This window comes from Charadrius vociferus, unplaced genomic scaffold (genome assembly GCF_000708025.1).
Source record: "Charadrius vociferus isolate BGI_N301 unplaced genomic scaffold, ASM70802v2 scaffold323, whole genome shotgun sequence".
NCBI classification, from domain to species: Eukaryota; Metazoa; Chordata; class Aves; order Charadriiformes; family Charadriidae; genus Charadrius; species Charadrius vociferus.
In genome coordinates, this window is record NW_009647692.1 from 2,158,159 (window position 1) to 2,171,461 (window position 13,303).

At 43.8% G+C, this 13,303-nt stretch overlaps 1 protein-coding gene across 3 annotated transcripts in view; it reads left to right on the top strand.

Moving 5' to 3' along the window:
• ACACA (acetyl-CoA carboxylase alpha) overlaps positions 1–13,303 on the top strand; it is a 134,288-nt gene that overhangs the window by 18,444 nt on the left and 102,541 nt on the right. For all 3 annotated transcript variants that reach the window (XM_009881464.1, XM_009881462.1, XM_009881463.1), the window contains 13 exons: positions 809–907; positions 1,478–1,584; positions 2,331–2,441; positions 2,951–3,160; positions 3,703–3,873; positions 6,201–6,362; positions 6,655–6,818; positions 7,648–7,798; positions 8,341–8,444; positions 9,332–9,413; positions 10,589–10,734; positions 11,724–11,874; positions 13,202–13,301. In XM_009881464.1, coding sequence (XP_009879766.1) covers positions 809–907; positions 1,478–1,584; positions 2,331–2,441; positions 2,951–3,160; positions 3,703–3,873; positions 6,201–6,362; positions 6,655–6,818; positions 7,648–7,798; positions 8,341–8,444; positions 9,332–9,413; positions 10,589–10,734; positions 11,724–11,874; positions 13,202–13,301 — 1,758 coding nt within the window. The remainder of the gene's footprint in view (positions 1–808; positions 908–1,477; positions 1,585–2,330; positions 2,442–2,950; positions 3,161–3,702; positions 3,874–6,200; positions 6,363–6,654; positions 6,819–7,647; positions 7,799–8,340; positions 8,445–9,331; positions 9,414–10,588; positions 10,735–11,723; positions 11,875–13,201; positions 13,302–13,303) is intronic.

A 13,303-nucleotide genomic window follows, 5' to 3' on the forward strand; every position in this document is an offset into this window, starting at 1 on the left:
GTTAGCAGTGTAGGTAAGCGAGTGCTGGAGGTGTTTGATGCAGTAAGCCTCATCTCCCGAACCACATGGCTCTGAATATCGGATAAGGTTTTGGACACGTGCTGTGTTTAAAACTAAAGATGGACTTGTGATAAAAGTCATGGTCTGAACATAGCCTGGGGATAGTTGTATTGTGTTCTGACGTCTAGCAAATCTTTTTGTCTCTAGTGTCTTGAGCCATAACCACAGAAATACTTTGGACCCTTGAAGAGGAGTGGATTTAAAAGCTGTATTTTAATTCCCGTTTAAATCTCTTACCAATCATACACTACAGTTCCATGCAAACCACATTTCAAGTAAAATCAGGGCACTGAATTATTATTCCAGTAGCGTGTGATATGCACGTCCAGTACCAGTACCAGTACCAGTTACTAGTGCCTGCCATCCCTTTGAGAGCAGGCCCAGCATGAGGACACATGGATAGAGTGGTGCTTTCAAGCTGAGTGTGCCAAGGCTTCTTTAACGGGATGGGCACTTAACAAGCTATTGTGATGCATCTTTGGTTGGATCCGTGTATTTTCAATGGCCTTTAACTCCTTCTTGGTCAAAGGTACTCTAGTCTGCTTTTAGTTTTCTGGCTGATACAGCTCATGCTCTCTGTTTCAGTGCAGACATGTTGATTTATACCAGTTGAGATGTGGCATGCAGCGACCCTGCTAAGCGTGTTTATTTATCCCTCTTACCTGGAACCTAAATTAAACTTCTGGACATCTCCCTAATGTCTAATATCTCTTATGTCTCTCTCATGCACTGTTTTTGCTCTGTGCAGGTCCTCCAAGCCAAGCCATGTGGGCCTTAGGAGATAAAATTGCTTCTTCAATAGTGGCTCAGACAGCCAGCATTCCTACTCTTCCTTGGAGTGGCAGTGGTAAGAAGGAAATTGCCCTGTGTTTATCAAGATCATTCTAATCTTTTTTTTCTTCAACACGTCTAATCTTTTGAGAAGTTTCTGTGCACAAAAAGATGTTTCAAGATATGTTCCATCTGTTTAGGCTTTCAAATTTGTATTATCTGAGGCTTAGACAGCGTGACTATGATATATGTGGATATGTCAGGCAAAATTTACGTGGTGTGTAATGTGCTGTAATATGTGGTATTTCTGCAGCCTCTACTTCTCTAGCATATAGTGTGTAGTTTTGGAGCACACAGGCAATATTCTGTTTCCATGGAAGCTCTATACAGTTCAAAAGACTGTAAATAACCTCTTTCTCAGAATTGCACAAGGTAAATGAAGGAGGATATAACTTGTTGGATGTAAAGATTTGCTCCCCAGAAAACAGAAATACCTGTTTACGTTCTGCATTCCCTCTTCTGTAAATACTTCCAGACTGGTTCCTTGTCGAACTACGACTGCTGTTCATTTCATCAGCGTCTGACGTGTGAGTTCTCCCTGAGCCTTGCAGCAGAATGAGCTAAGAACATAATGCTTATATTTCAGGTCTTCGAGTGGACTGGCAGGAAAATGATCTTCAGAAGCGTATCTTGAATGTTCCTCAGGAGCTATATGAAAAGGGCTATGTGAAGGATGCAGATGATGGACTGCGGGTATGTGGCTGATATTTTGGAGGTATTTGAGGTCCCGCTGCATGCACACCTGGAGAGTGCTCAGGGTTTAACTTAATTTTAAAGGGAGTACAGACTAGAACTCCCAGAGCTGAGTCTTAGAAATTGGAACGTGGTCTTTCACATATTGTCTTTGGGCCCAGCCTGCAGGATTAGGTGAGAATAAGGAGAAAGAGAGAAAATATAGGAACAAAATTGTATTTCGTTAGGGGTTGTCTTCCATTTTGTGTTTAATGCAGGAAGAAGGTGTTTTTAATAAAGACCCATGACCTCACACTTGGATTCGTCTTTTGTTAAGTTTTCATTTGAGGAAGATTTCTAGAATAAAAAATATTCCTGGCACAGTACAGGGTTTGGGAATTTACCTTTGTGAGGAGAGGGGGTGGCATACATGATTTCCTCATGTTACCCAGCTTAATTATTTTCTGTATTACAAAAAAGCTTTTCTGTGAGTTTGTAAATTTCATGGCGTGAAGTACTGACAAAAGATTTTGTGATCACTTTGAGAGGCAAGAGTTCTCTGTAGTCACAAAATCACGGCTGGTTTTTCCAACTACAGGCACCCTCTCAAACTGGAATATTTGGTTTCTATCCCATTCGTGTCTTGGTTGCTAAATAGGGTCAGACATGGAAGCTTGAACACAAATCAACACGGAAATAATGATCTTTTCAACTTGATTCTGCTACCTTGGTGTACTTACCCATGGTTTTCTGCCTGTTTCAATCAGGCTGCTGAGGAGGTTGGCTACCCTGTCATGATCAAGGCTTCTGAAGGAGGAGGAGGAAAAGGAATCAGGAAAGTTAACAATGCAGATGACTTCCCCAACCTATTTCGACAGGTAACTTTTCCCATTGATTTGTACTGCCTTGTTCTAAATGTTCAGGTTGGGTGATTCTGAGAGCACCGAAACGGAAACGTTAATGAACTGAAAAAGTCTGCATTATGTGTCAGAGCCTGTTTAGCTACTTTGAATTGTGAGCTCATGCTTTTTTTGCTCTGTACATTGGTAGGATTTTAATATATCTGCACATCCAATATAGTTGTCAAATGCCCAAACATCACAGGAAACGCTGAATAAATCCAAGTAATGGAAAGCATCTGCAGTGTAACTCAAAAATGCTGAGGGACATGAGCCTTCTTTAGTTTATGGGTTATTTAGGAAAGCTGCGAGGAATCGAAATGGCACTGTAATTACATAAAATACAACACAGGGTATTTTCAGCCTTAAGTGGCCCAGGGAAAATATTATGGATGTTCCTTGCTTAAAAAATTAACTTGGGATGGTTGTGACTAAGACGGGTGTTCACAAAAAATGATCTGCCTATTTATATGCTGTCTCTGCTGTAGGTGCAAGCTGAAGTCCCAGGCTCTCCCATCTTTGTAATGAGACTAGCCAAACAGTCCCGCCACTTGGAGGTGCAGATCCTGGCCGATCAGTATGGCAACGCCATCTCTCTCTTTGGCCGGGATTGCTCTGTGCAGCGCAGGCACCAGAAGATTATTGAGGAAGCACCCGCTTCTATTGCAACTTCGGTGGTGTTTGAGCACATGGAGCAGGTGAGAGTGGCTCTGCAAGTTCTTTTTTCCCTGTGAGACTCCAGAAACAGGCAGGACTTTTTTTTTTTTTTGGACATCACCAAGAATTTTGTATTGTTGAATCTTTTAAAGGAGCAATATAGGGGTTGTGTGTCTCAAACTGCTTAGTGTGGGCAACCACTCACGTTTCCAAAACTCACTGAGTCCACCACGTGCTGACAAACAGCTGTAGAGCCCCCTTCAAAAACGCACACACCCCAAAAATAAGAGGGAAGTGTGTTTTAAATGTATATTGTCATGTTAAAAGCAAGTTGGAGGAGTTGTGTGAATTGTTTAATGCTGAGTATTATAAATATTTGCTTCAAACTCTGCCTTCTGTAAATTGTAATGAAAAACCTGGAAATGAAAACTCCTGTGCCATGTGCTTTTCTTTGAGCAGTTCTCGGGCCTGTTACAAGCTTTTGGCTGTTTCAGACTGCCAGCAAAAAAAATCTGAAGTTGGTGGGGTGGATGAGCAGAGCCTCGGGCCTGGAAATCAAATACTCTTCTTTCCTGTATCCTAGTGTGCGGTGAAGCTTGCCAAAATGGTGGGCTACGTGAGCGCGGGCACGGTGGAGTACCTGTACAGCCAGGATGGCAGTTTCTACTTTCTGGAGTTGAATCCCCGCCTGCAAGTGGAGCACCCCTGCACAGAGATGGTGGCTGATGTTAACCTGCCGGCAGCGCAGCTCCAGGTGAGTCGGTGCGCAGGCGCCCTGCTCCTGCAGGCTCTCAGAAGTACCCGAGCTGTGGTACGTCGAAGAGACCTGAGCGTGAAAGACCTGTTCTGCTGAAGCCTCAGTAAAACAGGGGGGCGGACTCTTGTCTGAGTCACAGCCAGGGTTCTGTGTTAAAACTGGATCGCATACTGACGTTAGGCAGATGACTAGATCTTGGTACTGATAGAGGAGAGAACATAGAGAAAGTATTAGAGAGCTCTACTAAATGTGGCCTATGTCCTCACGTGCAGATGGGCGATACAGGAGCCCCCCACATTTCCTCCTTGACAAAAATACCCAATAACTCAAAGGACCTTTTTGGTACTTTCTCAGCTTGAGATTTATCTCCTGTGGCTGGAGCAAAGCTTCATTCGGTATTCCAAAATACGTATGCATCCCTTCTTTTATGACTGCTTCACTAAGTTATAGCTCTACCGTTTGGCTCTTTCTGGTTTGGAAAGCAAAGAGGGGTTATTTTCTAGTTGTTTCTCCTGGACTGCTCAGGCAGACCTGCAGTTAAAAGGAGTGTGAAGGGAAGCAATAGAGGAATAAAACAGAGGTAGAAAAACTCATTTAAGGAAAGGTCGTGTGTAAAAAAGCCTGTCTCAACAAGCTTTAGCCATGAGTAGTTCAACTTTAAGCTCTGAAATTATTTTGTGAAAGGAGTTGGCTTCTGAGGCTAGCAGAGCAATCAAATGCTGTGCCAGTTTTGAGCAGTGCATCGCCCACTCTGCCTCCGAGGGACAACAGCCTCTTCCCAGAGTTACTAATGACAAAAGGAGGGAAAAAAGAACAGACAGTTGGATTTTTCATCTCAGCAAGCTCAGCAGTTGTTTGAGGTTCAGGAAAGTGTCTTGGGTCTTTTTAATTTTGATGAGCAGTTCCTGACTTCCAGAGCAATTGTTTCCACCTCTCCAAGCCCCTTGCTCAGAGCAGACGTTTCCTCCTCCTGACTGAGGTCCCTGCTCTTCTGCCTTTCCACAAAACAGGATTTGTGCCTGATAATTAGCTACATGAATACATGTGGCAAAGTGACCAACAATTTGTCTTGATTTATTGCTTTTTCAAGGAGAAGTCATCACAGTGAGTGACAGTTATGGTTTCCATGAACCAGTAGGCTTTTTGTTGTTCTGATCCCCACGGTAATGAGGGAATCCTTCACAGATCCTGTAGAAAGCGTTTGTTGCATCTGCTGTGGCTCATCTCTCCCTTGTGCATCCCCACGAAACTCCCTGTGTGCTGCCAGGCTATCTCCCTCTTCTCAGCCCCATCTTTTCCACCAGTGCATGATTGCTGCAGCCCTCTTTCCCTCTTCGTCTTACACCATGCTGGGGGCTCTTGGTGCTTTTCTACTTCCACTTTCTCAGCCCTCCCATTCTTATCCTCTTACATTCTTTCTAGTTTCTTTCTTCTCCGTCCTGTTTGCATTTTGAAGTTATTGGATAGATGATGGAGGAAACAAATGCTTGAACTGTAATGCCTTGTGGGCTGCTCAGGAGCGGGATCATCTTCATTTTGTCAGGACACCATTTGGTTTTGTCCTGAGACCTTCTCTCTCAACAGGTGATTCCAGTAGCTCTGTGTCTGTGTTTGCCAGGCACTGGGAGTTTTGTAACTGGTCCGATACTTTTCCTCATTCTTTTGGCACTGTTCTTTGTATTGCTGGTGCTAGATACAAGAATAGAATGGTGCGCTGATATTGTAACCAGTGTGGTCTTTTGTCTGTTGCTGTCTGGCTAATAGACAGCTGAAATAAATAGTTAAACTAAAGCTCAGCCTTTTTGAACTGTAGCTGTAGAAAAGAAGAAAAAGTCCCAGCTAATGAACGGAACAAGTGGGACTTTACTCTGTAAGGATACAGCCAGCAGCCAGTTTTTTAGGTTATTTTCTCCACAGTTCATAGTTGCAAAATTCCACGGTTTCCTATAACCACTTAGGGGCCTTCTGTCTCACTGGGACCTTAGTATATTTTTAACAGGCCTAATGCACGCCCATCCTCAGCTGACCTAGCACTGGCCAGCTTTCTCCAGAGCCTTTTAATCAGTCAATGGAAAATACTGGCTGAAGGGCTTAAGGTGGATATTACACTGAGCTCAGCTGTCCTGAGAAATATGAATGTTGCAAGATGTGTCAATGGAGAAGGATCACATCAGAAAACAGGCATGTATATTTGCTATACTGCAACGGCAGCATCGGCTTGGACAGAGAGTTGGTGGAATTAATTCTTCAAGGAATAGGGACTCTCTGTGAGGAGGAAACTTACTTATTGATGGTTTCATTATTATTTTTTTTTTTTTCCTTAGATTGCCATGGGGATTCCCCTCCACAGGATCAAGGATATCCGAGTGATGTATGGTGTTTCTCCATGGGGAGATGGATCTATTGATTTTGAGAATTCAGCCCATGTGCCTTGTCCACGCGGCCATGTCATTGCTGCGCGTATCACCAGTGAGAATCCCGATGAGGTGAGTGTTTTAAATTCTGTAGTTACTGATCACGCTCTGAGAGCAGTAGGCTTTACACCTAGGTTCAATCCCTGCTGCTGATCCTGAAAACTTTGGCAGCAAATTTAAAAGAATCTTCCCTCATCTCACTTACCTGATGGTTCTGTAGATTCTGGTTAGACACAGCCTGAACTTATTTGTTTGTGTTGCAGCACAGAGGTGCTCTAGCTTTCAGAACTCTTAATTGCTTCCCTAATTCTGGATTATTTACTTTTTCTTTAGGATGTATAGCAATGTCTGTCTGTCTTTACAGGGGTTTAAGCCCAGTTCTGGTACAGTTCAGGAACTGAATTTCCGCAGCAATAAGAATGTCTGGGGCTATTTCAGTGTTGCTGCTGCAGGAGGGCTTCATGAATTTGCCGATTCTCAGTTTGGTCACTGCTTCTCCTGGGGAGAAAATCGTGAAGAAGCCATTTCGTAAGTAGTCAGAATAGTGGTAGAACCTTGAAAATTGCTTGTTTTGATCCAAAGTGCGATGGGTAAAACAAAACTCTTCTAGGAGCTTTAAGAGAAGGTTCCCTCTCTTTATCTTGTTTTCCACATCATGGTCAGGCTTCTCATGCTGTCTTGCTTTGCATTTCCACTGTGTTTCACCTACATTTCTACACTTGTTGCATAGTTCTTTTTATCTTTTTCCTTTCTGTTTCATTCCTGCCTTGTATACCTCTGCTGGGGTATGACATAGCTACCATTGGGTTGAAGTCCCTCTTTGAAAACATTCTGGTGGCAGGTTATGATAAAAACATAACACAAGTTGTCAAAAACATTGATAACTTTCTATGCCTGTGCCTTATAAAAGTTTATGCACCATTGAGTTGTCCTTATGTGGCGTGGAACGTTAAAGCATCCGGTCATAAGACAGGGTGGTCCGACCTGTCATCCATGCCGTTTTTCATCCAGAGCCTTTCCTCTGTTCCATTCTGGGTGGGATGGAGACCACGTCTGTCTGTCTTCTGTATACCTCTGACACGTGGTAGGTGCCTAGATGTTGATAACGGTGGGACCTCCTGATCTCATCGCGGGTGCTGGCTGAGCTGTTTTTGTCCACACCAGCAGCAGGCTGAAGAAAATCAATATTCTTTCATTCCCAAGCATGTCATATAGGATCTTGCTCCCGTGCACATACTCTTCTCCTATTACCTTCAGACTGCTTTTTCCCAGCAGCTCATGGGGAACTATCTAGAGTTACCAGCTTGCACATGGCTGCTAGTATGGGGTAGATAATAGGTATTCTTTTCTTTTTCAGAAACATGGTAGTGGCTTTGAAGGAGCTGTCCATCCGAGGGGATTTCCGAACCACTGTTGAGTACTTGATTAAACTGTTGGAAACAGAGAGCTTTCAGCAGAACCGCATTGACACTGGCTGGCTGGATCGGCTCATTGCTGAGAAAGTTCAGGTGCAGCTGCTTGCTTTACAGGAGGACTACAGATTGCAGGGAGGAGGGGAAGGGGGTCGGGGAGCAAGCTTGGTGTGTGCTGATTGCAAGAGGACAAGGATTTAGGAGTGGTTAATGTCCACTTACTACTTTATTCGTAAACATTTTCACTGGTCTTAATTCTTATTTATATAAAAATATCGGGTCATCCGTGTCAGGGAAAGGTGGTTTTAAAGTTGGCCAGAAAAACATCTCGGTGTACGTGTGAATTAAGGCTGGTATTTAGGTTTGCAGTTTGGGACCGATGATAGCGGAAATGTAGGTGGACCCTCAAGATTTGATCCAGGAAGAAAAAAACGTGGTTTTCTTTTAAGGAGTTACAGAGCTAATGGCTTCTACATGGTGTACGCATGGATGCTACACCAACTTAATTTTAGAGATGCGTGGATGCTACACCAAGTTAATTTTTAAATAGACCTGAGACTGTTGATTCTTCAAGTGGGTGTCCAGAATGTACTGAAGCTAAAGGAGACGTAACGGTGTCATGTACTCTTTCTTTCTAGGCTGAAAGGCCTGATACCATGCTGGGAGTGGTGTGTGGAGCTCTGCATGTGGCTGATGTGAGCTTCCGAAACAGTGTCTCAAATTTTCTGCACTCTCTAGAAAGGTAAAATTCCAAGCTGGTCTGGTGGATGGCTGATAAGCAGATATTACTTTTGATTTACAAGTTTTGTTCAAGTGCAGTGCCATCCAGAAATGCACAGAGCCTGTTATCTGCTGACTGTTCTCTGGCCCCAGGAAGCTGTTTTTCTACTGGCCTAAGAAAACTGGCAGATATCTATGCATCTCTCCAAAATATTGCTTGCTGCTTGCACAGATTGGTTTGGTTTCTGGCAGTTTTGGCAAAATCTCCAAGAAATGGCTCAGAAATGCGGAGTTCTTTCTCTGTGTGCTGCTAGGACAGCATTAGGGAGTCTTGAATCACCAGATATTGTCTTCCTCCTGTTTTGAGAATTGACCTAATTTTCCAGGTTTGACATAATTTTCCAAACTGAATGTTTCCCACTAGTACTTAGAAAACCCTTTCTGCTCCTGCTGGCTGTAAAGCAGGGCAGGCGCTGTAGGGAGACGTGTCATGACACTGTCAGGCTAAACCTGGTGTGATCCGGGCATGATCCAGGTCCACTCTTAACAGAGTTCTCCTCAGTGTCCCGTTGGTGAGTCCATACATAAACAGAGCTGCAGGGGGAAAAGCTGCTTTATCCCTCTGTTCAGTCACGCTACGTGTTCTGTAATTCAGGCTGCGATGCTCCTTTTGCAGACTCTTCTCTAAGGCTACAGTGGGTGCACGGACAGGAGAGTAAAGCTGATCTCTGTGGCTGGAGAGGGATGGGCTGGCTTTGTCATGTGTGTCTCTCCTAAGAAGAGACGGTATAAAAACCTGCTCCCATCTCTCTGCTAGTGTTTTGCATGCATCTTTGAACCCGCTTGGGCCCCTGATAGCCATTTGGTGGCTTCTGGAAGACCAATTTTGATTTCTACTTCTCTTTCAAGGGGCCAAGTCCTGCCTGCTCATACTCTGCTAAACACTGTGGATGTGGAACTCATCTATGAAGGACGGAAATACGTGCTGAAGGTACGATGCACAGTGTGGAAAGCCATCAGCTTGCCAGTTTTCATTGGAAATGTCTATTTGTATGCTGATCTGGCATAATCTTTGTAATACATGCAATTATTGGAATTATATCCGTGCCGGGTTTATTCTCTCTGCTTTAGTGGGGTTAAGAAATCAGGACAATCTCCCTTATGATAATGCCCCATCACATCTTTCTATTGCAATGTCTCTGTTTATCTCTGTAAACAGTTTAAGCTTTCGGGGTCAAGAAATGCTCTGCATGGGGTGAAGAATACTTGTTATAGGCAGACTACTGCCTGTTGGTTGACCAAAACTTTTAGCTGGCGTTTCTGAATATGTAGATCTACCCTGTTGGGTGTTTGAGCCCAGTTTCATCAGCTTGACAGGATTTGTAGCAATTCTTCCCTTTAGTGTTGCTTTTTCTTTGCAGTGTGCAAAAAACAATGTTAGAAATACTGTTTAAAGGTTGTGAAACCAAGCATACGAAAGTTAGGAAATACTAGATTTCAGATTGCCTGTGCAATCTTAATTAGCTTCCTCAGGCAAATTTATTATGGTGAAGTTCTTAATGACATCACCATATACTGTTTTTCGCAGGTTTAAGTATTCTGCACATCTGCACTTCCGTGATTTTTATCTTGGCACCCCTTTGATGAGAAACAGAGAGGCATTGAATAGCAGCTGAAGTATGCTTTAAGGGATTTACCCAGATTCAAATAGGCACTCTGTGGCAGAGACTGCGATGGGATCCCTTTTTCCAGGGAGAGCTTTAGCTGCTTTCTCTGTGAGACAATCTCTCTTTTTTTTCCCCAAATTATCTCATTCATTATGCAATTATAGTATACGACTGTGACTTGTGTGTAGATCGGGGTGAAGAAATGGTATACGATTGCGTAATCAAACCTGTGCAATTAATGCATGACTGTGAGAGGATTAAATCAAGATTCATGGACAGCATTAGTTCTGGCATCTCTTGACTGCTAGATGCTCAGCTTTGCGATCCCAAATTTTTTTTCATTGTTTCTTTCCATCTACCATGAGAACAAATGGCTCTGTTCCCCTTCTTTAATTCCCACTGTTGCAGTGCTTGGGAAGCTGTGTATGTTGTGGCAACCAAGGCACTATCAATGCTGTGTTTATTCCATGTGGTACGTACCATTCTTGCGGATCTGCAGGTGACCCGACAGTCTCCCAATTCCTACGTGGTCATCATGAACAGCTCCTGTGTGGAAGTTGACGTGCACCGACTGAGCGATGGAGGACTGCTCCTGTCTTACGATGGTAGCAGCTATACCACCTACATGAAAGAAGAAGTGGACAGGTAGCAACCTGTAAAGGTGTTTACCATTTACACGCAAGCAGAAATTAGGTGTACTTGTAACTTTATCTTCCCAAAGATTAGCATGGAATGGAATTCTCGCCTAGGAGAGATTACTCGATGTATTATGGATGAGTTTAAAGGGGGAAGTTGCCTTCACCTGAAGAACAGATCTTGGCTGCTGCTAGAAGAAGGATCTGAATGTGTGCCAATGTGGAGTCCATATTCTTCTCCTGGTTCTTTAAAAGTGCTCTTTTGGATTATAAAAAAAGACAACCAAACAAAAAACAGAACATGAAAATCTTTAAAATCCTGGAAACTCCACAGCTGCCTTAGAAATAGATAACAAGATTTACAATTTCAGTGCATTCCCTTAAAATTCCCTGCAGGGATCATAGCCATAGGTCAGTAAATCTCCAGCTTCTGGGATGTGAACCACTGCCCCCTCTGCTGGTGTCTTTTCTGCGACAAATGTAACAAATCTGGTCAGGAGTACAGAGAGTTCGGGTAACTTTCTGGGTTGGAAAATGCTATAAAATCTCAACCTCTCAGTCTGCTGCTCGGGTGCATCCTGCTCTTTTCAGCTTTGCTCTGGATACAAGAGGATTGTGCACAAGGTGGGCAGTTTGGTGAATGTATTGTGTGTTACGTATGGCAAGTGTAATTGCTGCTGACATCTGGTTTTGTTTATATGAAATCTTGAACTTCATTGGTGAGTGACACTTGTTGGTAGAGAAGAAGCACAGATGTAACATACGTACACCTTGCTAAGTGCTGTTCTATCTGGTTTCTGATCCGTGGCTTTCATAGTCCTGTTTTGATACGATTAATCTGAACCTCCGAATGCAGGGCCGTACCGTTCAGCTCAGAAGAGCTGGTTGAGATGTTTTGTTTAGTTTGTTTTGAAGTAGAATAGGGAGAGAATGGATTTTCCCCTTCCAGTGCTTTCCAGGAGAAATTCGGTTGCAGTGATTTGTCCCATTCTTTCCTAGGTATCGCATCACTATAGGTAACAAGACCTGCGTGTTTGAAAAGGAGAATGATCCCTCAATTCTGCGCTCACCTTCGGCTGGGAAGCTTATCCAGTATGTGGTAGAGGATGGGGGACACGTGTTTGCAGGCCAGTGCTTTGCAGAGATAGAGGTAAGAGAGTCTCAAAGAACTGACTTGGCTGCAGATGCTGAATCTGCCCAGGGAAAAGCTGGGGGGAAATAAAATTGAATGCTTTGGAACTGGGAATTGAGTGTAAGGGATAATTCACCGTATTTCCCTTCCACATTTTGTCTGGGTTTTAACCTGGGCTAATGCAGGAGTCAGCAGTGAGAGCGATGAGGTGGGGAAGAAATTACTTAACAGCTGAAATTTGAGTGTTCATGACTGTACACCAAGTGATAACCAAAATTTCTCAGCAGTGAGACCATGGTTATCATCTTGTGATCTACCCTGACCAAGGGCGGGTAGGATCCACTGTGTTTTCTAGTTGCGGTGAAGAAGGCCTTCTACTTGTAGACCACTACTTAGTACTAACACAGCCTCAGAAGCAGAGTTATATGCCAGGATTAATATTTCTCTGGTTACCTGATCATTTATCAGGTTGATTGGATGAGTTAATAAGTGTCACTCCTCCCTTCTCCCTTGGAAGTTACTTAACTCTTAGAGAGGAGGAGGAGGAACAATTTCTGCATCACTGTGAGGAAAGCATGAGAGGTTGTGTAGGAGTGCATGGCTCAAAACAGATTTGAGGGAGGGGAGGGTGTGTGTTGACAGAGGGGCAATTAAACCAGTTGGGGACAATGTGTAGGAGAAAAATATCAAGCCAGAGATCCAGATACTTTATGTAAGTGTTTTTACATTGCAATAGAGCCATGGCTAAGAAGGAACCACCTACTCAATTCCTGTGATCCCAGTTGTGGCTTATAGTATAGCAATGGTAAAACTAGACTGTCTCCCCCCGTACCCAGCCCTTCTGCTCCAAAGGAAAGAGCTTCCATGGTTGATCTAAGGAAGCATCTCTGTTTGTGAAGAGCGGACTGAGACCTGTGACCTCTAGAAAGTAATCCTAATTCCCTCTGCTCAGAGTGAACGTGTTGCTGTAGGTCTAAGAGTGGCTCTCCCACTGCTAGCCTTCAGAGTGCAGCACCTGCAGCAGTAAATTGTATCTGCTTTGTTCAGTGTGTTGAATGTGGGACCTTCTTGAGTACCTGTTGGTCCAAGCAGCGTGGAATAGGTGATGTTCCTGAGGATGGCATTCTGCTGCGCTAATTTGTGGCCAGTTATTTTGTTTTGCCATTCACTTTAGTGCCTGGGGTTTTGTTGCCAACCTGTGTGCTTTTAAGCCTTTGAGAAAGCCTGAACACAAAAGCTGCTTGTGCAGGTTTGTCTGTGGTAGGACATTGGCTGCTGGTTCACAAAACTAGAATCGTTTGGGGAACGTGGAAGCTGAGTGTGTAACCTGTTTTCCTTGCTACAGGTGATGAAAATGGTGATGACGCTAACAGCAGGAGAATCGGGCTGCATCCATTATGTCAAACGCCCAGGGGCAGTCTTGGATCCAGGCTGTGTGATTGCCAGC